General features: G+C 37.6%; 1 protein-coding gene across 3 annotated transcripts in view; it reads left to right on the top strand.

Annotated features, from left to right (window-relative positions):
• Positions 1 to 26,482, top strand: part of LOC126416254 (sodium-dependent neutral amino acid transporter SLC6A17) — a 44,012-nt gene extending 17,530 nt beyond the window's left edge. Inside the window, exons 4-11 of one of the 3 annotated variants that reach the window (XR_007575422.1) lie at positions 3,725 to 3,966; positions 4,049 to 4,187; positions 4,603 to 4,804; positions 5,181 to 5,340; positions 13,728 to 13,890; positions 14,464 to 14,664; positions 15,513 to 15,615; positions 25,653 to 25,789. Coding sequence is in view for 2 of the 3 variants with exons in the window: in XM_050083879.1 (XP_049939836.1) it covers positions 3,725 to 3,966; positions 4,049 to 4,187; positions 4,603 to 4,804; positions 5,181 to 5,340; positions 13,728 to 13,890; positions 14,464 to 14,664; positions 25,653 to 25,781 (1,236 nt within the window). In the remaining variant the exon portion in view is untranslated. Of the gene's footprint in view, positions 1 to 3,724; positions 3,967 to 4,048; positions 4,188 to 4,602; positions 4,805 to 5,180; positions 5,341 to 13,727; positions 13,891 to 14,463; positions 14,665 to 15,512; positions 15,616 to 25,652 lie in introns of all 3 variants that reach the window. The other 2 variants (XM_050083880.1, XM_050083879.1) reach the window with 2 other exon arrangements.
• Positions 26,483 to 26,747: the final 265 nt, after the last annotated feature.

Below are 26,747 nucleotides of genomic sequence, written 5' to 3'. Positions count from 1 at the left end.
AGCTGGAGTAGTTCAGATTTGTGCCGAGCTTTTCAAATAAAGCAGCATCTAAAGACAACATCTGGAGAACTGAGCTTACTTGGACTGAATAAACCCTGAATAACAAGCACAGATTATTTAAAAACCAGGAATCTTCCGTGATACTTAATTTCAGAAGGTGCTGGTCCACTTTTTCAGAGGGCTAATGTCAGATATCGACAGGGAGTGCAAAATGGCTAAGCAGGGATCGCTAGAGGACAAATTTAAGGATGTAGAGGCTTATCTCACTAGGGGTAAGATAGATACTGCCTACAGAAAAATTAAAGAGACCTTTGGAGAAACGAGAACCACTTGCTTGAATATCAAGATCTTTGATGGAAACCCAGTTCTAAGCAAAGAAGGGAAAGCAGAAAGGTGGAACGAGTATATAGAGGGTCTACACAAGGGCGATTTACTTGAGGGCAATATTGTGGTAATGGAAGAGGATGTAGATGAAGATGAAATGGGAGATATGATACTGCGTGAAGAGTTTGACAGAGCACTGGAAGACCTGAGTCGAAACAAGGCCCCTGGAGTAGACAACATTCCATTAGAACTACTGACAGGCTTGGGAGAGCCAGTCCTGACAAAACTCTACCATCTGGTGAGCAAGATGTATGAGACAGGCGAAATTCCCTCAGACTTAAAGAAGAATATAATAATTCCAATCCCAAAGAAAGCAGGTGTTGACAGATGTGAAAATTACCGAACTATCAGTTTAATAAGTCACAGCTGCAAAATACTATTGCGAATTCTTTACAGACGAATGGAAAAACTGATAGAAGCCGACCTCGGGGAAGATCAGTTTGGATTCCATAGAAATATTGGAACACCTGAGGCAGTACTGACCCTACGACTTATCTTAGAAGAAAGATTAAGGAAAGGCAAACCTACATTTCTAGCATTTGTAGACTAAGAGAAAGCTTTTGACAACGTTGAGTGGAATACTCTCTCTCAAATTCTAAAGGTGGCAGGGGTAAAATACAGGGAGCAAAAGGCTATTTACAATTTGTACAGAAACCAGATGGCAGTTATAAGAGTCGAGGGGTATGAAAGGGAAGCAGTGGTTGGGAAGGGAGTGAGACAGTGTTGTAGCCTATCCCCAATGTTATTCAATCTGTATATTGAGCAAGCAATAAAGGAAACAAAAGAAAAGTTAAGAGTAGGTATTAAAATCCATGAAGAAGAAATAAAAACTTTGAGATTCGCCGATGACATTATAAATCTGTCAGAGACAGCAAAGGACTCGGAAGAGCAGCTGAACGGAATGGACAGTGTCTTGAAAGGGGGATATAAGATGAACATCAACAAAAGCAAAACGAGGATAATGGAATGTAGTCGAATTAAGTCGGGTGATGCCGAGGGAATTAGATTAGGAAACGAGACATGTAAAGTAGTAAAGGAGTTTTGCTATTTGGGGAGCAAAATAACTGATGATGGTTGACGTAGAGAGGATATAAAAAGGAGAATGGCAATGGCAAGGAATGCGTTTCTGAAGAAGAAAAATTTGTTAACATCGAGTGTAGATTTAAATATCAGGAAGTCGTCTCTGAAAGTAGTTGTATGGAGTGTAGCCATGTATGGAAGTGAAACGTGAACGATAAATAGTTTAGACAAGAAGAGAATGGAAGCTTTCGAAATGTGGTGCTACAGAAGAATGCTGAAGATTAGATGGGTAGGTCACATAACTAATGAGGAGTTATTGAATAGAATTGGGGAGAAGAAGAGTTTGTTGCACAACTTGACTAGAAGAAGGTTGGTAGGACATGTTCTGAGACATCGAGGGATCACCAATTTAGTATTGGAGGGCAGTGTGGAGGGTAAAAATCGTAGATGGAGACCAAGAGATGAATACACTAAGCGGATTCGGAAGGATGTACAGGGTGTTTCATAAATGACCGGTATATTTGAAACGGCAATAAAAACTAAACCAGCAGCGATAGAAATACACCGTTTGTTGCAATATGCTTGGGACAACAGTACATTTTCAGGCGGACAAACTTTCGAAATTACAGTAGTTACAATTTTCAACAACAGATGGCGCTGCAAGTGATGTGAAAGATATAGAAGACAACGCAGTCTGTGGGTGCGCCATTCTGTACGTCGTCTTTCTGCTGTAAGCGTGTGCTGTTCACAACGTGCAAGTGTGCTGTGGACAACATGGTTTATTCCTTAGAACAGAGGAATTTTCTGGTGTTGGAATTCCACCGCCTAGAACACAGTGTTGTTGCAACAAGACGAAGTTTTCAACGGAGGTTTAATGTACCCAAAGGACCGAAAAGCGATACAATAAAGGATCTGTTTGAAAAATTTCAACGGACTGGGAACGTGACGGATGAACGTGCTGGAAAGGTAGGGCGACCGCGTACAGCAACCACAGAGGGCAACGCGCAGCTAGTGCAGCAGGTGATCCAACAGCGGCCTCGGATTTCCGTTCGCTGTGTTGCAGCTGCGGTCCAAATGATGCCAACGTCCACGTATCGTCTCATGCGCTAGAGTTTACACCTCTATCCATACAAAATTCAATCGCGGCAACCGCTCAGCGCCGCTACCATTGCTGCACAAGAGACATTCGCTAACGATATAGTGCACAGAATTGATGACGGCGATATGCATGTGGGCAGCATTTGGTTTACTGACGAAGCTTATTTTTACCTGGACGGCTTCGTCAATAAACAGAACTGGCGCATATGGGGAACCGAAAAGCCCCATGTTGCAGTCCCATCGTCCCTGCATCCTCAAAAAGTACTGGTCTGGGCCGCCATTTCTTCCAAAGGAATCATTGGCCCATTTTTCAGATCCGAAACGATTACTGCATCATGCTATCTGGACATTCTTCATGAATTTGTGGCGGTACAAACTGCCTTAGACGACACTGCGAACACCTCGTGGTTTATGCAAGATGGTGCCCGGCCACATCGCACGGCCGACGTCTTTAATTTCCTGAATGAATATTTCGATGATCGTGTGATTGCTTTGGGCTATCCGAAACATACAGGAGGCGGCGTGGATTGGCCTCCCTATTCGCCAGACATGAACCCCTGTGACTTCTTTCTGTGGGGACACTTGAAAGACCAGGTGTACCGCCAGAATCCAGAAACAATTGAACAGCTGAAGCAGTACATCTCATCTGCATGTGAAGCCATTCCGCCAGACACGTTGTCAAAGGTTTCGGGTAATTTCATTCAGAGACTATGCCATATTATTGCTACGCATGGTGGATATGTGGAAAATATCGTACTATAGAGTTTCCCAGACCGCAGTGCCATCTGTTGTTGACAATTGTAACTACTGTAATTTCGAAAGTTTGTCTGCCTGAAAATGTACTGTTGTCCCAAGCATATTGCAACAAACGGTGTATTTCTATCGCTGCTCGTTTAGTTTTTATTACTGTTTCAAATATACCGGTCATTTTTGAAACACCCTGTAGGCTGCAGTAGGTACTGGGAGATGAAGAAGCTTGCACAGGATAGAGTAGCATGGAGAGCTGCATCAAACCAGTCTCAGGACTGAAGACCACAACAACAACAGTGTCAGAACAGCTGCAATTACTATGAAGGTCTCTGCTGAAAAATTTAGTGTAGAAAAATGTAACTGAATTTAGAGACTCAATGTCATTTTACTTGTTTTTTGTGGTAAACTGATACTCTGTTTCTATTTATCAAACCAACATATGGATTCCTAATTATTATTCATTTATTTTCAGGTTGAAAAGCTTCTTGATCCAACTGTGTGGCTTGATGCAGCTACACAAGTATTTTATTCATTTGGGTTGGCTTTTGGATCGCTCATAGCTTTTGGCAGTTACAATCCGCCAAAAAATAACTGTGTTCGTGATGTTATTCTTGTTTCTATTGCAAATGCATGTACTGCTATTTATGCCAGTGTGGTCATCTTCTCAATTCTTGGTTTCAAAGCCATGACTATTGTACATAAATGTATTGATGGGTAAGTTCATGTCGATACACTATTTTTGTGTACAGTATTTCCGTGTATGTAATTTTAACTGTATAATAATTTCCACTTGCAGGAACACAGAAAAACTATTGCATTTTGGTTTCAATGTATCAAAAGATGATTATGAAGACTTCATGAACAACTTTGGAACTAATGACACTATAAAAGCATTGCAGCTAGAGGACTGCAGCTTGGAAAAGCAGCTAGATGAGGTAAATATAAAATTTGAATTAACATTTTATTGTCTGAATATATAAGCAAGAATGATATTTTGATTCAATTATTTATAATTACTATGATACTTTTATTAATATTGATTTCTTTACTGGCTACTAATAGACAGTGGAGCAAAACCATTCAGCATATCACCTATAGATTCTTCATTTTGTTTAAGAAAGTATGAATTGAGAAAACATTTTGTATGCAGTTGGCCTATAACTGCATTCAACAATCTGTTTTTACCTAAATGGCATTTTTCTTCATATGACATTGCTAAGTTGATTAAAACTTAACTCTGGCAATGTACTGAAAGTACATAATTAAAAAAATCATGTGTATGTGAAGAGCCTTAAAATACAACAAACAAGTCCAGTATGAGCCTAGCTAAGGACGTAAATCTTTGTACAGGCTGCAGAGGGTACAGGTCTCGCCTTCATAGTCTTCACAAAGGCTATTGTTGAGCTGCCATTCTCACCTTTCTGGTCTCTAATTTTCTTCATGATGCTGCTGGCCTTGGGCCTTGGTTCGCAGATTGGCATTCTTGAGGGAATGCTTTGCACAATTTTTGACATTGAAATACTGAAGAGGGTGCGAAAACAGTACATAACAGGTTTGTGAAATAACTTTGTTCCACATAAAGTAGGTGAATTGTCCATATTTTGGACGTTTATTTAATGCTTGGTTCTGGAAGCATTCCATAATGGAAACTAAGAACCAAGTACGCTTTGTAGCTACTAGGATGTCTTTTTGTTTTTAATGATAAAATGTTTTTCCAGCATGGATTTGAGAGGTAAGTATGAGCAGTATATTTATTTGAAATGGATTTTAAAATGTTCAATAAAGAGTTAATAAGATTTCAGAAAGAAGTGATGATATTACTGAGGTAAGCAGTGAGTTGCTTATTTTTAATCAAGGTTATTAGGTTTTGTAAATTTTAAATTTCTTAGTAAGAATCCATGTAACACCTGTATCTTGATTCTTTTCAGCTGCTGTCTGTATTGTGTGCTTCTTTGTGGGTCTCCTCTTTTGCTCTGGTGCTGGAGAGTATTGGCTCAAGCTGTTTGACTCATTTGGAGGCACTATTGGACTTGTACTTGTTGCTTTACTTGAAACCGTTGCAGTTATGTATGTTTATGGACATGAAAAGTAAGTGTTTCTCTGTATTCAGAAATCTTAAAAGCTTCTTTTTGTTACCTGAAAAAAAAGTGTCTTCCGGATATTCTTGAATAATGTATTGTGTAATCTTTTTCTTCCTTGGTCTGGTCATGGCAGCCAGAGACAGTGTCATGTGTGTGTGAACTGCGTTTGTGTAAATGTGTGTATGTGTATGTTGTCTACTATGTGAGAAGGCCTTCTGGCCAAATACTTATGTATTTAGTAGTCTTTTTGATGCCTATCTGTGACTTGACATCTCTAATATAAGGTGAGTAGCCATCCACCATTTTCATTATTTTGCCATTATTTTCCTTCTGTATTTACATGTGTTAGTACCTTCTCCATTTTTTCATTTTCATCTTTGTCATTTTGCTACCAGGACATTCTGCGCACTTGAGCAAACATACTAAACGGTACTTTAACATGTGTTAGTCACACTAAGTTTTTTGAAATTGCAGACGTTTCTGTATACATAAATCATCACTGGTGAAATAAGTATGATGTTTTGGGATTCCTTGGGGTGATCTAGCTTGCTAAGTATCCTCTAATCCCCACCAGAGCGATAGTGAAATATGCCAGTGAAGCTTATATTGTGCAAACCATTTAAAAAATTGGCATTGCTCAGTCATAAATGGAGAAATTTCTATTGAGTATTGCCAGGAAAGACATGAAAACAAACAAATGGATTGTGGATGAGACTGAAATGGAAGACATAATTATGGCTGCAATGGAGATGAAAATGAAAGTGAAGTGAATGTAACAAGAAGTCAGGCAGGTGTATGGTAGGTGACACCAAAAAAGCTCTTTGCTATATTTCAACTGATAGGGAAAGTCTGTTGTATAACTAAAAAAAGGTGGGTAGATGCCAGAAGATATGCAGGGGCATTGTCAGTGCATATAGTCAAAAACTACTGTATAATGCATGAAAAACATCAAGAAGAGGTATTTATATAGCAGTGATTGTCAAATGGTCCTCTAAAATAAAGAGAAAAAATAGTTATTTTTTAAAGAAATAGCCATGAGATAAACAGCCTGACAAACAAAGGGATACACCCAGAAAACATAGTTGAATGTCAATGTAACTTCGTACATGTACACATCATCGGCAGCTTTGTAAATGATTTGAGTTGCAGTGGTCTGTCACTTCTAGAATGACCAACAGAGTGCATTAGTGCTATTTGTGTTTTGTGTTGTTACCGGGCCAGGTAGCAAATATGAGGGGCATAAACAGTGTCTCATGTTGAGTGATTATTGTGACGGACAGGGAGATGCAAGGAAGGAAGGAAGGAAGATTGGGTTTAATGTCCCATCAACATCAGAGTCATTAGAGATGGAGCAGAAGCTCAGATTGTGTCAAGGAAGGGGAAGGTAATCGGTTGTGCCCTTTTAAAGGAACCGACTCAGAATTTGCCTGGAGCAATTTAGGGAAATCATGGAAAACCTAAATCTGGATGGTCGGATGTGGGTTTGAACTGTCATCTCCTGTTGCCCAGCTGGACAGATTGTGCGTTATCTAGCTTTGAAGGACATTTGGATGTGACTGTAGCCCAATTTTAGACTGGGTGGGAATATAAGGACAGGCATACTCATCGTCAAGATCCTGTTCTACCACATCTGACTGTACAAGTAATGAATGCCATATTGTGCCCCAAGCACAGTGTAATCCCTTCATATCTGTGCCTGCAATCCGAAAACAAGTAAGAGGCCCCATGCAACATTCTATGTCATCCCGCACCATTGGTCAGAGGCTATGGGCCACTGGACCGGGGAATTACTGTCACTCTTGTAGACTGCTGTTAACACCACGACACAGGCAGCTGCGTTTGAAGTGGTGCCATGAACAGGAAGTGTGGATTGTAGATGAATGCCATTGCATTGTGTTCAACAATGAATCATGGTTCTGTCTGCCCTGATAGCTGAGTGGTCAGTGTGATGGATTGCCGTCCTACGGGCCTGGGTTCGATTCCCGGCTGAGTCGTTCTCCACTCAGGGACTGGGTGTTGTGTTGTCTTCATCGTTTCATCCCCATCCGGCACACAGATCACCCAATGTGGCATCGTATGTAATAAGACCTGCACCAAGGTGGCCAGACCTCCCCTGTAAGGGGCTGGGAGTGAGTAAGGGAACTCTGATGGCACAACGGTACATCACAAACATCCTGTGTCCTCATGTGTCACCTCTCATGTGAGAGTATCATGGTGTCATTTTTCAACAGTACAACGCTCCTTCACATAAGTCTCTATGTTGAGATACTCCCCTGGCCAGCAAGATTCTCAGATCTACCCCTGACAGAATGTGTGGGAGTAGCTCTGACATCAACTTTGCCACACTGCCAGTATCCAAGATACCAAGGACCAGTTACAACAGTTCTGGACCAGCTTACCTCAGGAGGGGAACAATGGTGTTTATGACACCTTTCCCAACAGAATCAGTTCATGCCTCTAAGCCAGAGGGGATGCAACATCATACTGATAAATGGGCTCATACAACCAAGTTATTTGTAAATTTATTTTATAATCAGTCAAGTCATGCCATATACCCTTTGAACCTTTGGGTTTTTCACTTTTTAGGCAGTGAATATGTAACAGCGCTTTCACACACACTTTGTTATGTTACAGTATTTAACTGACAGGTTGTTTGAAGAACAGGATTTGAGTTTGTAACATTCTTGATTGTTCTTATTCGCACTGGATACTTCGTAGTTCATAGATCACAGAAGACATTGTAGAGATAACAATTCATCTATTCTCATTAATTTAAATGTTTGCACCTACAGATACTAATCTCCCGTCTAGACGGTCAGAGCACCTTTTTTAAACACACTCTGTATCTGTATCTAATCAATGAACTGTTGTTCAGTTTATTTACCTTAAGAAGAAGAATGTTATGTAGTAGCCAATTGTGCTTTTCAGTCATGAAGTACTTTCAAATTTATACAATTCTGTGTATAGTAGGCCTATACTCAAATTTTCATTAAATTTAAAATTGTAACTAAGAATTCAGTTCACTGCTTTAAGGATCATCTATAATGCAAGCAACATGTGATCATTAGTGCAGTTGAACATCTGTCTGTCTAAGGCTCTTTAGTATTTTGTTGTTGTTTGGGCTTCTTAAGGATTATTTGGATAACAAATGAGATGTAGTACTTCTTAAATACATTACAAAATTACAACAAAGTTGAAACACTGGTATCAGCACATTATTTTTGGTCTGTTCACTATTTTATAGCAGAGTAAGATAAAAGTTACTGAATGTTGTGGTAAGTTACAAATGTTTTTCATAGAAGAAACAAATAATCGACTAACTATACCATAACATACTACACTGAAGAGCCAAAGAAACTGGTATACCTGCCTAATATCATGTAGGGCCCTAAGAGCACGAAGAAGTGCCTTAACATGACATGACATGGACTCAACTAATGTCTGAAATAGTGCTGAAGGGAACTGATACCATCAATCCAGCAGGGCTGTCTATAAATCTATAAAACTACGAGGGGGTGGAGATCTCTTCTGAACAGCACATTGCAAGGCATCCTACATACGCTCAATAATGTCCATGTCTGGGGAGTTTGGTAGCCAGAGGAAGTGTTTAAACTCAGAAATGTTTTCCTGGAGACACTTTGTAGCAATTCTGGACACGTGGGGTGTCGCATTGTCCTGCTGGAATTGCCTAAGTCCATCGGAATGCACAATGGACATGAATGGATGCAGGGGATCAGACAGGATGCTTACGTACGTGTCACATGTCAAAGTCATATCTATATGTATCAGGGATCCCGTATCACTACACTACACACACCTCACACCATTACAGGGCCTCCACCAGCTTGAACAGACCCTTGCTGACACACTGGGTCCATGGATTCATGAGGTTGTTTCCATACCTGTACATGTCTATCTGCCTGCTACAAATTGAAATGAGACTCGTCCAACCAGGCAATATGTTTCCAGTCATCAGCAGTCTAATGTCAGTGTTGATGGGTCCAGACAAAGCATAAAGCTTTGAGTCATGCAGGCATCAAGGCTACACGAGTGGGCCTTTGGCTCCAATAGCCCATATCAATGATGTTTTGTTGAATTGTTCACATGCTGACACTTGTTGATGGCCCAGTATTGGAATCGGCAGCAATTTGTGGAAGGGCTGCTCTTCTGTAACATGGAACAATTCTCTTCAGTTGTTGTTGGACCCGTTCTTGCAGAATCTTTTTCTGGCCGCAGCAATGTCAGAGATTTGATGTTTTACCAGATTCCTGATACTCATGGTACACTTTTCAAATGGTCATATGGGAAAATCCCCACTTCATCGCTACCTCAGAGATGCTGTGTCCAATCGCTTGTGCGCTGACTATAACACCATGTTCAAACTCACTTAAATCTTGATAACCCGCCATTGTGGCAGCAGTGACCAGTCTAACAACTGTGCCAGACACTTGTTGCCTTATATAGGCATTGGCAACCACAGTGCCATATTCTGCCTGTTTACATCTCTGTATTTCAATATGCATACCTATACCATTTTTTTGGTGCTTCAGTGTATATCAATGGGAAAATTACATTGAGAAAGCTTAAGTTACAAGGAGACAACATGGCTGGCTAGAACTTACCTTCTGATAGTGACATTCTTCATGTTCCTGTCAGAAACACTAATTCTAGATTTTATGTTCCTTCTTCAGAGAGTCCACAGCTCATGGTCTAGTGGCTAGTGTTGCTGCCTCTGGTTCGTGGGGTCCTGGGTTTGATTCCTGGCTGGGTTGGGGATTTTTCTCTGCCTGGGGACTGGGTGTTTGTGTCGTCCTCATCATTTCATTATCATCATCACTCGTGACAGTGGCTCAATTGGATTGTGTAAAAAATTGTACTCTGTAAAAATTGGGTGTTTATATGGGCACTGATGACTGTGCAGTTGTGCCCCACAAACCAAACAACATCATCATCATCATCCTTCTTCAGAGAGGAAAGAGGTGCATCTTGGAGCTGGTGGGAAAGGAAGGTGACTTCACACAGATCTAAGGTTTAGAATAGCTGTACATGGTAGAAACTGTGCTATCTTCGGTACAGAAGTGTTTGAAGGGACAGAGTGAGAAATGTGAAACGAAAAGTGTAATTAATAATGCAGTTTCCACATACATTTCCCCTCTTCCCACTTCTGTCAACTTGAGCAACCACTCAAACTATCAGTGTTGCCACAGACACTGATGGGTGCATTTGAGAGCCCATGTTATTGTGTGTACATTAGAATGTATTCTTGCACTAGAAGAAGAGAGGTTTCTTGAAAGTTTGTTGTCTGTCTGTGCACAATATATCAATTGGCCATAGATGTGTTCCCTCATCTTTTATTTACCATTTCCATCCAGGAATTACTATCAGTGTAGTAACTGGTAATTCACAGAGTACATAATTTTGTTTATGTCTGCATAAGTATCTGTTCTCTTTCCTTATTTTATGGGTGAAAATTTTGCAAAATAAGATTTTGTCTACTGGGGAAAATATCCATACATGAGGAGGATAAAGGTTTTCTTGGTAGAACCGATCAGTTCCAAGTACATTAATTCTTCAGTTACTAAAGATTCTACAAAAAAGTTCTAAATACAACCATATTGAGACAAAATTAAGCTTCAAATTTGCACCTGGTGCCAGATAAAGATATTTGCAAAATTATCACCCTAAAGTGAATTTTTACTACCAGAATCCTTCATCCACAATAAAGTTTCAAAGAAATGAACTTACTCAAGTCACTATGCATTGAAATTCAAATATTACTCATCAGGATATTTATAAAATGAGACTACATAGTAATAAATCAAAATAAATGTACACAAAAACTAATTTTGTCTGTAACCGCAGAGAGAAAGCTTCATTCTTGAGTGTGCACAATTTTGAAACTTTCTGGCAGTGTAGGTCCAGGACTTCGACCTGGAACATACCCATTACTTTTAAGGCTGTCTGGGCATAATTCAAGCATGATCTGCTCTCACAGCTCCTCTTTTGCGCAGTACCTTTCACCTGCTCTGTTGAAGCTCCCCTATGGATCTTGCATATTATAACCCTCACTTAGAGCCAACAATATTTACTGAACACAGTCGACTTCTGTAACAACAGATTAAAATCGTCTGTTAGTCCAGAAACTAACCAGTAATAGTTCTCAGCAGTGTATCAATACAAGCCACAATTGAAATTAATATAAGATAGTTCCCGTTCAAGATGAATAAGTTCAGGCACTACTTAGCTATAATTAAGTGTTTAGTAATCAAAGTTCCATTAAACATAGCAGTGGTGGAAACCACAAATCCATAATTTGTAGTGCTATGCCCACAGTAAACTGTTGCAACAGTCCGAGTCTACGGGTCGAGGCAAGTCAGATAGAACCATTTAGGAAGAAACCACTGCTGGGTGCCCTTTTATTTGCCCAATATGGAAATTCATGTGACTAGCCAGTGATATCTGTGGTGCTCTTGCTGCAAGCAGTGATGCTGGATGTGGGTGACTTTGCATATAATGATACATACATGTCTTCTATTTGTATCTCCAATGGGGTTAATAAATTGGTAGACTAGCATTTTGGAAAGAGAAAAGGCTTAGCTAAAGGTCCCAGTTTGATACACAGATTAAATCACCCACACAGTTTGAAAACTGAGTGCACTTTGCTACAGAGTGAGAGATTCAGTTTGGAAACAATGGCCTAGATGTGGCTAGCCATCTCTCTGCAGTATCCATCAGGAGTGGCTGCCAAGAAGGAAAGTAGGAGAGAGTTACTAGCTGAAGTTAAGCTGTGAGGGTGCGTCATATGGATAGAACAGGATTCGCGTTCCAATATGTTACACAACTTCAATCTGACAAATGGTAGTTTTGTCCTGTCTTACTGTGAATCACTTGACCAAGAATTATTTGCTACTTAATTCATTAATAATATCCTTTCTAATATTTTGTATACATATTTGTATGATGTCAAATGGCAGAAAAAGCTTTTTCTGTCAATGTTTGATTGTGGTCCTATAAATTTTTGAAATCTTGGTGTTAAAAGGGAATGTTGAAAGGCACTGCAGCAGAGTTATCATTAAAATGAGAGTCTTGGATGTCAAATGATGACAAAGAAACTGTATCTGTAACTAGACTTAATGTAAATGCAGGTGTATGTGCAGCCAAACTACAGTGAAAAGGATATGACTCTGTAGGTGAACAAACATTTTTTGGCCAAGTGCCCACTTGGCTCAAAGTATGAATGAGCTGTGATAGTGGATTTCAGTTTGTTACTTTCAGCCTTTTGGAGGTGTTGGGTTGTTTTGGGGAGGAGACCAGACAGCGACGTCATCAGTCTCATTGGATTAGGTAAGGATGGGGAAGGAAGTCAGCCATGCCCTTTGAAAAGAACCATCACAGCATTTGCCTGGAGTGATTTAGGGAAATCAAAGAAAACCTAAATCAGGATGGCCGGACGTGGGATTGAACCGTCATCCTCCCGAATGAGAGTCCAGTGTGCTAACCGCTGTGCCACCTTGCTCGGGGGGTCCTTTGGAATCAATGCTGTTAAAGATTAGCAAATATAATAAAAAGTGAGTCAAAAGAAAAAATCCACAATTTCTTTGCAACAAATTTTCAAAAGAACAACAGTGACCAGCTTCAGAATATTGTACATGCTGCTGTTCCAATAAACCTAGCAAACCACATGCTACATGAATATCTAATACGTTTTTTGATTTTCTTTTGACACCTGAAACAATAAAATTTATTCGTGATGTTACCTTCACCAATTAATATATCACATCCCAACAGAAACTTTATAATGGATTATAATATGTACAAAATGATATGTTATTGGTCATCATTAATCTGTTTCACATAGATTTACATAACCCTCACTAGTGCTATTTATAATTTCTGTAAGTGTGTAGGTTATCCAATTTTGTGTTGTGTGGATGAGGTATATTTTATTGATCTGTTATATTACTGTTTCATATGCAGAACCAATTCAGTCTCTGTTCTCCAATACAGTCAAATAAATAATGTTTCCCATAAAATCTCAAAATCGGCAAATTAGATTTCTTTTAGTTATATTTATTTTAGTTAGTTTATATTGATTTATATTTATTTTAGTTATATTTATTTTATGCATATGTTCCTGTAACATGTAGGAACTCATTTGGATTTTTTACAAAAATTTACTTACAGTTGTTGATTATAAAATGTAATCTGTCTGGATTTGAAAGCAATTGCATTTTTGACTTCTTGTCTTTTCAGTCTAACAGTCAGTGATTTTGTATTTCAACAGTTTATATTAATTATTTTCAGGCATCAATAATAGGAATAAGATGTAATGATTTCTGGGCATATTTTCAGGTACTAAATGAAACATAAATTAATAAAATTTGACAATTGCAGGTTCACTAAGGATATTGAGGACATGACAGGATACAGACCAGGAATTTACTGGCAGATAACGTGGAGACTACTTGGTCCACTACTGATGACAGTAATTCTTGTGACATCAGTGATTTTCATGATAATTAATAAACCAAAATACCATGCATGGAATGCAGAACTGGTGAGTAACACCTTGGTATTGACATCACCAAAGCTCATTTATACAGCTTCTCAAGTTTCCAGACTAATATGATTTGTGAAAAGTTGGGTTCCAGATAATGTGTGTTTTTAACAAATTGCATTATTGACCTGTAATCAAAAATACTGTTTGCACTTATTATTTGTTCTGTGTGATGTATCTCTACATTTTTATGATTTTTTTGTTGTTGCCCTAATAAACACATATTTTTGTAGAAGCTATTCAGGAGAAATTAGTAAGTACATTATTAATGTTCCCATTAAACAGGCTTTAACTTTTCAGCTTATAGATGGCTGGTACCCTTCTCTGAAGTGGCCTTTTTTTAAGTAGCTGCTTTCCTCCTTTACTAGTCATAACTTATATAGTTGATTATTAGTATGATTTACAGATATAGGCTGCAATGCCTACTTATACCTGTTAATGTGTAACTTGACTTTTTCCACAATCTTGTCAGCTATCTTTCATGATGGGATTTTTGGAAAACAATTCTTGTATGCATGAAGGAATTTAAATTATAAACTGATACTGAAACTGTGTTATGTCTTTTTTTGCCAGGGAAAAACTGTTGCGACAGATTACCCTGATTGGGTAATGGGAATAGCTATATGTATGGTTGTTGCTGGAATTCTTCCAATGCCAATTGTATTTATTCTGAGGAGATGTCAGTGCTTGAAGCTAGATGTAAACATTCACCAAGGTTCTATCAGAAGAATTGAGACAACAGTTTCTACGAAAGAAATGATGGGAGATGTTGATGTGAGTTGTGCACATATCTATTTTTATACCTCTTGTACATACAAAGCCTCATATGTTATAAAGGGAACAAAATGCAATAACTGGTCAGATGGCTGAGCATTTTTAGTCATTTAATAATTCCTTTTGCAACTTGTAATGCAATTAAAATGTTTTTGGAAAGTCTACTAATTTGTATTTCTTAATTAAGGCCTTATGATTTCTTGAATCGGATTTGATTTACATAGCTTAACAGTGATCAACATGAACTTATATTATTTGTTTGTGGCATGTCTAATAAAAAGTTTTATTAACATCTGCCCATCTAACAGTAAGTAAATAAAGTATAAGGGATCACTCCCTGTTTCATCACATAGATAAATGGGCTGCACTTACCAAAAGCTTTGAGACCTGAGCTGCTGTTAAAGTTGATAAAACTACAGAACAGAGACCTCAGAAGCAGAAACCCTTCCTCAGCAGTTGAAGAGGGGCATAAAGTATTCTTTCTAATTCTGTATACAAATTACATTAATGTCCCACCGACAGAGCTCCTGATTTTATAAGCTCAAGATTCAGTGTCTGCCAGTTAATGTTACTATGGACAGACATTAGTTTCCAAAGCACTTGGAATGCATTGCCCATTTCTCAAAGACTATAAGCTTCCATTTCTAACATTTGTGGTAACATTTAAAAATGTGTTTCTTGCAAATGATAATAAAGACTATGTTTCTGTTATTGCTGTAACAATAGCTTTCTTACAATATTTACTTAATTGTATTTAAAATAATCCAATTAACAGCAATGTCTTACAGAATTAATTTTGTGTGCTGGTTCTTCTGGCTTTTCTGTCTGTATGTGTATCTTAGTTATAGGTTGAGACTATGGAACCACCAAGGCTTCCTTACTCAGATGTTATGTGACTCACCTTCTAATTCATCACGCATAGCAATAATAATGTAAACAGAAATTTAACACGTGAGTTATGCTCGAAAACTTGCAAGTGCCTGGAAAAAAAAAGAATCATCGGAATGATATACCCTGCCTTCCAGAAATTAGTATAGCTCTGCTGGTTGTAAACCCGTATGAATATGTACCTATAGTGGCACGGTTCTTGGTGTTGGGAAGTGGAACCAATGCAAGCTTGCATCACAAAGCTTATCCCACTTTTAACTTTTACACTGTCTTCCACCTAAAAAATACAATACATATATTTATCACGATGCTCAGGGCCTAAGCTCTCCTGTTGCTGACTAAAGCATTGTAGGGCTTCAGTGTCTGCCATAACCTCACCATCCTGAGCAAATTACTACATAGAAAGGTTTTGATTCTAAGAGTACAGCATCTGTCTTGCTTGCTGCTCCAGCACAAATTTTAAATCTAATGATCCAGATTACATTGGAATGACTTTACAGACAATAAAGCACATATCAGCTGAGCAGTTTATGATATCCAAATAGTAAAATAATCTCCATCAACTAGTCAAAATTTGTAGTTCAACAGCTTTAAATTGAATTTTCTTGGTGCTGAATCTCATTGGTTCTGCTCACTCTTTTTACATTCAGTTAGTGTTATCAGACAAGACTAGCAACTGCCATTTCACCAGAAAGGAACTGAAACATTTGTATAGAACAAATTCTTGTTTTGCTTCTATTTCCAGTTACCTCAAAATTTGCATGACATTTTTGAGACCTCTGCCCAAGAACTTCCCTTTTATCTTTGCATTTGAATAAAATGAAGATTCTGATGATGCTTTGACTCATACTAAGACAGTGTGATAGCCATTACATAAAACGCTATGATATTACACTCAGAATGTGCATGTGAATTAAATTTTCTAATATTATGATATTTCATAAAGAATAGCATTTGGAAAAGTTACTTTCTGTGCCCATTTTCTTGAGCTCTTGAACATCTAGTCCTCAATAATCACAGAAAACTATGGACTAGTGTTATTTTTATTTAACTTGAACATTGTGTTAATTTTTGTTGTGGATTATTGAGCTTGCCAATGTGTGAAAATGGTTTTGTTTGGGTACCCAAAACACTTACGCATTCATTAGCTCTGTGTTTCTCTTAAAGCCTCATAGATGCTCAGTAAGCAGTGCAGAAAATAGGCCCTATTTACTATATGGGTGCCTGTCACGAGGGATATGGATCTGATCCTATCTGTATTACTCCTCAAGCAGTGACAATTTATTTGAGGGGCAAAACTACCCCCCTCCCCCACCCCAATTCATACTACTTTCTGTTAGCACTCGAGAAAATGTCTGAGAGCATATGTAAAATTATACACAACAGTAAACAAAAATCAAATTAAAGTACATGTAACTAATGAAGTGCTTGTGGGAAATAGGGTTTTTGGTCAGGAACTTAATGCACAAACATACATCAAAATTGTAGCATACTGTCATAAATCTAATAGAAGTGAAGTCCAGAGCATAGCAAATAGTACAGGGAGTGATATGAATAAAAAAACATAAACTCAGGCAGTTCAGCATATGAAAAGATATTAAAATTTATTGAAAATGTAGGATATTATCATAAATTTCAAGTGTACTTCAAGATTTGTAGAAGAATATGACTTATCAGATAAAACTTTCTAAATATATGCAGACTGGTATCATAAATTTCAGTTCCCTCATGTACTGAAAAATTTTATCTTTTGTCAGGCGGGGAGGGGAGGGGGGGGGGGGGGAGGCAAAACAGTTATGAGATATGAAAGGACAGCATCAAAGAACTGTTCACATTTACTTCATCTGAGGAAACCGACTCAGTTTAAATGGGAAAGAAAGCAGTAAAAACTCACAGTACGGTTTCAAAAAGTTGAAGAAGCCACTACCATTCAATTAGAATGTGAAGAATACATTAGGTATGTAAAATTCATTCAAGGAAGTAATAGTGCTACTCTGTGTAGCAAAGTGAACAGCTAACCAGAAGTGAAGTCCAGAGCATAGCAAAAGTCATCTTCAGCATGTGCAAATAGTACAGGGAGTGATGTGAATCAAAAAACATATACTCAGGCAGGGCCAGTCAATGGTGTGTACTGAATGGTTCATAGATTGTGAAAACTGAAAACTGCTGGACCAGTGCAGGGCTGCACTATTTACTGCCCACATGATGTGCCAACAGTGCTGTCTGCAGGAGCAAGCTGTGAGTGTAGTATGAAGCACAAGTCTATCCATAATGAGGCTCAGCAGGGAGTATGAATCACTGTTGGGTACTAAAGACATAAAATGATAATGTAGAAGTAAATGACTTCAAAATTATTTACAAACAAAAATGAAACCACATACCACACATTTGTAAGCCATACTTAAATCATCAGTTACTTGTAAGCTTACTGTTCATCGAAAAAATATTAAAAATATTTGTTTAAAGACATAGCAGTAGAAACAATATTTATGATATATACATAATTCCATGGCACTTGTCTGCGGCATTGAGAGTCAAAGCAATACCAATTGTATCAGTTTCTCCATTTTGCAGAAATGTTTTATATAATATTTCTCCATTTTTCAGTGTATCTCATCTACTGCTTCATTAACTTACATCCAAATAGCTGAAAGTGCATGTGTTTGCATTTTTGATCACAGGAAATTCAATGCACTCTATAGGCAAGAGTGATTACTTTTAGAAAGAAAACTTCTAAACAGTAACTTGCATGGAATGAATACTTAAAAACAGTGTGTAATTAATTGTTAACCTCAAATTATCAAATTTTGTACAGAAACTGTGTGCACTAAATCTCAAATTTTCATTTTTAAGTGCTAAGTTATTAATAATAATGGCATGAACTCTATTTCTGTTGAGATATTTCTTGCTCTTTATTCAGAGCAATCTAAGATAGTAAATTCCAATTACCCCATCTTTCCAAATTCAGAGTTACATACAGAGGTTCTGAATTTAACATTAATGCGATATTCACACTCATGTTTATATTATGCAAACAAAACAGGGTAATTTGTACTGTATAGGGCAGATTTTCTCCTGAAACTTTGTATTCTTGTGTGCTAGTAAGTGCAGCTCATCATTGATGTAATGGAAAGTCTTGTGTTGAGTGGGGGGGAAAATGCAAGGAGAAAAGGTAACCATTCACAATATTTCTCTCTCTCTCTCTCTCTCTCTCTCTCTCTCTCTCTCTCTCTCTCACACACACACACACACACACACACACACACACACACACACACACACACGGGGTCTACATTGCCCCAGGGCTGCAGCTCAACTTGTAGTGCTGTGACAATGTTTTTATGTGTGACTATCTACCACTTAACAGTTCAACTGTAAAGTGAATGTTTCCTTTACTCCGTGAAACTTGAGTTTCTCCAAGCATATAGAATTTTCAAACAACTTATAGGATTCCAGCCAGGTGATGTCTGTGACAACCACTAACACTTTGACAGATGTACATGCCATCATTTTGAAAGCTGCATTTGTGTCTTGAAGATGATGGGTCGTGCACCTGTAGAAATAGCAGTTGTCAAATACATCACCTGGCTGCACTAACTTTTCTCTTTGTGTTGTTCGTACTTTATTTGCATTTGTTGCACTGAGACAAAACTTTGTAATGTTTCAAGCAATGTTATGTCTACAGTAAAACAGTGGAGATAAGTAGGTGTACTGTAAGAATTTGGTTTGTAAGGAATATTTAGCTTACCTTGTGTATGTTGTGTTTAACCTCTTCCAACAGAAAGGAACTCAGTTATTGAGCATTTGATTGCACCAAGTTTTAAGGCAGAATTATTTACCTGTTTTCAGTTTTCTGCTCACTGTCAGGTTTTCACTATCCAGATAGATGGAGACCTTCAACTATCATTGCTTGTAATGTTGCTCATGATTTTAATTGTTTTAATATTACCTTTAGTTACATCAGTACTTATGCTATTAAGTGCATGACTGGCCTTGTCTGAATGTTATTATTTGTTGTTATGAAGTCTGTCTGCATACCAAACATGCATCTGAGGTGCTTCTGAAACAACCTGCAAAGAGTGCCACTGCATTCCATAGCATTTTTACTCACTAAGCTACAAAATGTTGGTAATAGTCATCATAAAAAATTAGTGTTCTATGTATGTACTCACCATTTATTTATTTTTTAAAGTTAATTTTATATATTATTTCCTTCCAATAATTAATGTGCTAATGTAAATCATAACTTCTTTTAAAAAATCTTTATTTTTTGTCCTTCTACAAACTAATATAGAAATTAGTGTATTATATTATCTATTTAATATGTTTTGGAGACAAATTGGAGAAAATTTTGTGTATATATGTTTGGCTATTCCTACAAATCATTTTTCATGTAAGTTAATAATTTATTGACCCACTTAAAACATTCATTTAACAAGACATAACTATTACATGAAAGGATAAAAAAAGAAACTTGTCATCAAAGATTTTCACAGTGAAGCACAGAGTAAAAAAAGGCAGAGCACCCACATACAGGAGCTGGAATTTGTACAAAAGTTATCGAATGAAACAAATGCTACCTAATTTTAGCAAATGCCACAATTTTTCAATTAAAAATAGCAAATGCATAGATTTCTTTTTTAACAAAAGTGGCAATTAGTGGCTTTACACATTAGCTGCAGTATGCTTAGTGACAGATGTTTCACCACCAGGCCAGGCCACGTACATGACCTTAGGTGTGAGGCTCTGCTGTGGTTGGCCATGGCCATACAGTATCAGGCTTGCAGTTCTGTTGTGGCTTCCAGAAGCCACACAGCAGTCCATGTGTTGAGTTACATCCAGTTTATAACTACCAAATATGAAAAGCATCCAAGATTGACAGAATGAAAGACATCATTAGACTAACAAAGTTTGTTTTATTCTACCACTGGTGATTTAGCAGATCAGTCGCTGTTTCTGGTTGCCATCTGTGCATGAGTAACTCTAGTGTGTTTAAAGGAAGATGTGACTTTCAGCAGTTCAGTACCGACAGGCGATTGACAGCTAGTTTTTAGTGGAGCTCTATCATAGCAATAACAAACCAGAAAATGAGCTTGATCACACCTTTTTTTCTGTCCACCATTATCATCTCACTCTGCTGCAATAGCTGTGGATGACAATTACCGCGAGTAACTTAACTGTTGCGATTTGTTTTGGTCTTGTGCTTTGTTGCTATGTGTGAGTTTATTATTTTATGTGACAGAATGCCTGAAGCTAACAGCAGAAATGAGCAGGAAAATGATCAAGCCATTAAGATCCTGGAAAGCTAACTCAGTATGCACACTGAATGTGATCACATTGTGCACACATGTAATTGGAATTGACATCATCCCCTCCTGTACACAACTGTCAATCACTTCGCCACTTTGAGTCAGATATATGTTTGCTCACTACAGATTGGTTGAGCTATTTCCTTAGATTGTATTCTATATGTAAGCAGAATAATGTACTTATATGCAATTTATCGCTGCCTCTGTTAGTAAAGAAGCTTTTCAACTCAATTCTATTCAGTACCTTCTCATTAGTTACGTGATCTACCCATCCAATCATCAGCATTCTTCTGTGGCACCACATTTCAAAAGCTTCTATTGTCCTCTGGTCTGAAATGTTTATTGTCTGTGTATCTATACCATAGAAGGCTACACTCCAGACAAATACCTTCAGAAAAAACTTCCTAACAGTTAAATCTGCATTTAGTGTTAAAAAATTTCTCTTCTTCAGAATTGCTTTTCTTTCCATTACGAATCCACATTTTACAGCCTCTCTACTTTGGCCATCACCAGTTATTTTACTGTGCAAATAGCAAAACTCATCTATTACTTTTAGTACCTTGTTTCCCAATCTAACCCCCATAGTATCACCTGATGTAATTTGAGTACATTCCATCACCCTTGTTTTGCTTTTGTTAATGTTCATGTTATATCCTCCTTTCCAGACACTACCAATTCCATTCAACTGCTCTTCCCAGCACTTTGATGTCTCTGAGAAAATTGTAATGTCATCAACAAACCTCCAAGCTTTTATGCCTTCTCCAAATTTTTCTTTGGGTTCCTTTACAGCTTGCTCAATGTATAGACTGAATAACTTCAGGAATAATCTACAACTCTGTCTCATTCCCTTCTTAACCACTGCTCCCCATTCATATCCCTCAGCTCCTATAACTGTCACCTGGTTTCTGTACAAGTAGTAAATAGCCTTTTACTCCTGCGGTCTTCAGGATTTCAAAGAGAGTATTCCAGTTGACATTCTAGAATGAAATTTTCACTCTTCAGCGGAGTGTGCGCTGATAAGAAACTTCCTGGCAGATTAAAACTGTGTGCCAGACCGAGACTCGAACTCGGGACCTTTGCCTTTCGCGGGCAAGTGCTCTGCCGACTGAGCTACCCAAGCACGACTCACGCCCCGTCCTCACAGCTTTACTTCTGCCAGTACCTCGTCTCCTACCTTCCAAACTTGTGTAGCTCAGTCGGTAGAGCGCTTGCCCACGAAAGGCAAAGGTCCCGAGTTCGAGTCTCGGTCTGGCATACAGTTTTAATCTGCCAGGAAGTTCCAGTTGACATTGTCAAAAGCTTTCTCCAAATTTAAAAAAGCTGTAAATGTAGGTTTCTCATTTCCTTAGCCCATCTTCTTAAGAAAGTTGTAGGGTCAGTATTGCCACGTGTATTCCTACATTTCTCTGGAATCCAAACTCATCTTTCCTGAGGTTGGCTTCTCCCAGTTTTTCCACACTTCTGGAAAGAATTCGTGTTAGTATTTTGTAACCATGACTTATTAAGGTGATAGTTTAGTAATATTCACAACACCTGCTTTTGTTGGATTTGTAATTATTTCATTCTTCATGAAGTCTGACAATATTTTGCTTATCTAATACATCTTGCACACTGGATGGAATAGTTTTGCTATGGCTGGCTCTCCCAAAGATTTTAGTATTTCTGAGGGAATGTCATCTGTTCCAGGGGCTTGTTTTGATTTAGGTCTTTCAGTGCTCTATCAAATTATTCTCACAATATCAAGGTTATTTGGCATGATAATGGAGAAAAAGGGGTTGAAATGAGATGGGAAATGCAGTTCAAGAAGTTAAAATTACGAATTGCCAGAAATGTTAACCAATAATTACCAGCACTACGATACAAGGGTTGTTGAATAAATAATCCCGTAAAATTTTTGTTCAAGTCATTTTAGTATACATAGTAAAACATCATTCAGGGTCCTTCAAATTAGGTGTTTCTTCTTCACATTTACAAAGTTTTGAACAATTCCAACAGATGCAGAACCATAGTGAAACATCAGAATGGTGTCTATGCAAGACACGTGTTACAAGCAGTGTGTTGTAACTGGTTTCATGATTGCAAGAAAAGAAATCATAGTGAACATCCTTAATGTTCATGAGTACTATTATGCAAATGGTAAAGAGATTTAAAACATCAGGAAGTGCAGAAACTGAGCTTCATTGTTGGCCACAGTTGGGATGTACTGCCGCAACCACTGCTCCTATAATGATGAGTGTGAATGCCATTACTCATGCAGTTGATCTGTAACTGCCTGTGAGCATTGATAGTGTGATTGACAGGTGATATTCAATATGGGTTCCATTAATACTCACAGCAGACCATAAGATTCAAAGAAAAAACATTTTATCTGAACTGTTTGAGTAGTTTGAGGCCAATGAAGAGGCCTTTAGATCATTACAAATGGCAGAACCTGGGTGTATTGCTTTGAACTGGAAACAAAAAGGCTATCACTGGAGTATCACTCCCTGCAGTCACAAAGAAAGAAGAAATTCAAGGCCGCTCCCTCTGCTGACAAGGTCATGATGAAAGTTTTGTTGGATAGTGATTGTCTCATTCTTGTGGACTGGTTACCAAAAGGGACAATAATTAATTCAGAGGTATACTTGAAGACTCTGAGCAGACCCAAGATGCATTTCCAATGTGATCCATCTGTCAAGAATCCAAAAGAAATCTTGCTCCAAAATGACAATGCATGTGACTACACACAGAACTCAGAACGGAACACATTGCCATATTTGGTTGCACACTATTGCTCTATCCATCCTATATCCCAGACTTAACACCCTCGGACTTCTGTCTGTTTGTGCCACTTAAGGATTCTCTATGGGGGACACACTTTGAAGATGATTAGACAGTAATTCATGCAGTGAAAATATGGCTATGCACACATGACAAGAGCTTTTAGCAAAAGGGAATACGTGTTCTTACAAAACTTTGGTGTAAGACCATATAATGTGATGGGTGCTATGTAGAAAAATAGTATGTGTAAAAGAAATGTGACTCATGTTGGCACCAATTTCTACCTCGTAAGAATAAATATGTTCTGAGAAAAAGTATAATTTATTGAACAACTCTCATAGAAACACACAAAAATAGATATAACACTCATAGCTTTCAGAAAAACAGTTTCCGTTTTTGGGGAGGAAGAAGACTTGAGAGCAAGCAGAAAAGATGGATTGGTAGAGGAAAAGAAAATGGAAATTGGGAAGAATAAGAAATTAAATATTTTTTAGGAAAATTGAGGTGAAAATTACATATTGGTGGAAGAAGAGAGAGTGCAGGGGGGAATGGGGTAGCTTTGGAGAATAAATAGTAATTCAGATTGTTCATTTAGTGCAGCAGTCACTCATGTATGTTGAATCATGCTGTTGTGTGTGCTCAGCAATTGTTACCTCATTCTCTTTCCCTTTTTATTGCTTATTCCTACAATATGTGCAACCACTTCCCTTTTTCAAAAAATAATTCCATAATTACATTATTGTTTCCATTTTCACTTTTAGCTCTCTTCCAACCCTTCTTTTTGTCTCGTTATATTCCTTCTGTCATCTCTGAACTGAAGCTGACACAGTGTTTACTAATCTAACTTTAACCTCCTTTTTGCCAACTTTTCCTTCATCATAGTCTTCCTTTTTCCGCAAACCAGATGTAATTATTTATATCTGGGTATATCTGCCTCCTCCTCATTCCCCCCCCCCCCCTCCACCCCCCCCCCCCCCAAAAAAAAAAATTTTAAAAAATAAAAAAAATAACCACTATCCCAGAAACTTCTTGCAATCAATTCCTCTTTCCTCCTAGAAATAGGAACCTCTTGTTCCAAAAGCTAGGTGTGCTGCAATCCTTTATCATGCATTTACTGTATATTGATTTTATAGGAAGTTCCACTTTCTGAAGGTTCACACACGTCAGTCTTTCAGTCTCTTTATGATTTGGAACTGGGAATTCATTATGTAACACCCATGGCTCCAAGTGGAGGGAGACACCAGAGCTGGAACAGTATTTCTTTTTTCTGTCTGTCACCCCAAATTTTTCTTTATATGCCTACGTCTTTTTCTGTGTTTGTCTTTGCTCTACCCCTAATAACCACTCTGTTTTTAAGTAACTGCTTCTTTCTTGTATTCCACTCCCCATCTACAGAACTACTGTTAGCTGCTCACTTAACTCAGCAGTTCCTGCCTCATAGAATTTTATGATTGTCCTATTGTTTCTAAATATTTCCAAATCCATTGCATTATATTCCTTCTCATGAATTACAGCCAGTTTATTTATCATCACTGATAGAAGATGAAGTGTGTGTGTCATTATATTCTGAAATTTAAGTCCTGTTGTGTTTGTTTTCTTACAGTTGTAGTCAACAAAATAGAAGCTGAACTGGAATACTGCAACCATCAAGGAGTAGTATGATGCTTCTCAAAGAAATTATGTGTACTTTGGAATATTGCCAGAATTGTCAGTAGAAATACATTTTAAGTAAAATGAAATCCAAAATATGAGAATATGAGGAATTAGTGCTAAACAGTAGTGAATAACAGCAGATCTCACTGTTATTTTCTTTACAATCTTTACAGATTTCTGTAGATCCTTAATCTTTTTGTTTCATGACATACAATGTTAATGTAAACCTTTCCATGTCATTATTCACTTCTGAAGTGAAACAAATATTGAAGGGATGATGATGATAATCACAGAATATGGTTGTAGAAGTTCACTGAATTCGTAAGATAAGATTAACATAAGTTATAAAAATCTAATTGTATTCTATGTGTGTTTCAGTTTGATGAATATCATGATATACCCCAAGATGGTTCCGATTTTGTTGATGATGACGATGATGATGAGCCCCCAAATATGGGATCTTTGAAACAACAGAAGAGAGAATTTGCCATGGAAGTAATGGACTAAGTAATTGTGCTCAATTAGTGTTAGTGAATACGGACTTTGTGAAATGGGCCAGTGAAATGCAAGCTCAAAACGAAATGAAAGAAATGAGTTTTAAAGCATACAATGGCCGACATACTGCCACATACATTATGAACAGAGCAACAATAAATGGCACCATGAATCTCATTATGTAGATCATAAACTACCATTGTCTATAAATATTGTACATAGTGTTTTCCTAAGTTTTTATTATTTTGAGTGATCCTTTGACATTTTTCATATGTTTCATAATGATTTTTGTAGTTTTTAACCTAATAAGCAGCCTTCATTGAATCAGTGTGTGATAAACAGCCCATTGGTTCAAATATCACTCATTATGGGTAACAGCTGCAACAACCCGGTGAGAATTCATGAAAAGTACTATTTTATTATGTCACAAAAAAGAGGACATAGTGTCTCAAATTCAAAATGAAGCCAAAATTGTTGAACATGGCTAATAAGTGAATGTTATCTTGAGATATTGTTGACAGTTCCCTTTAACTTATCATGTCTTTTTTCATGGCTGTTTACTGATTTTTATTAAAGATTTAGTACTGTATAATTCCTTCTGACACTTGTAGCATCCTTTTTTAATTTTTGTGATTCTTATTTTTACCTTGAGGGCACAAACTGTGTAAAAAGGACTCTAGATTATATTTTGTAACATAATGAGAACTACTAATAATTGTATATATGTACATGTAAATAGTATTTATTTAAGCTTTTTAAGATAATAAAAATTATACATACCATAAAGCAGTTGTTTCTTATTCATTATGAACCTATAGTGAATTCTTTGTGTGTAAGGGCAGAAGGACAAAGTAGTTACACAACATGTAGAGCATGGAGGGGTTTCTTTATGAAATAACGAAGGCAGGAACATTTCTGAGAATGCTGTATGGCAGTATAATTTATTCTGTAGACATACCGTTCAGTGTTCTTGTTGCT

This window comes from Schistocerca serialis, chromosome 8 (genome assembly GCF_023864345.2).
Source record: "Schistocerca serialis cubense isolate TAMUIC-IGC-003099 chromosome 8, iqSchSeri2.2, whole genome shotgun sequence".
Lineage (NCBI taxonomy): Eukaryota > Metazoa > Arthropoda > Insecta > Orthoptera > Acrididae > Schistocerca > Schistocerca serialis.
The sequence above is the reverse complement of the archived record's forward strand: the minus strand, read 5'-3'. Positions and strand labels throughout refer to the sequence as shown.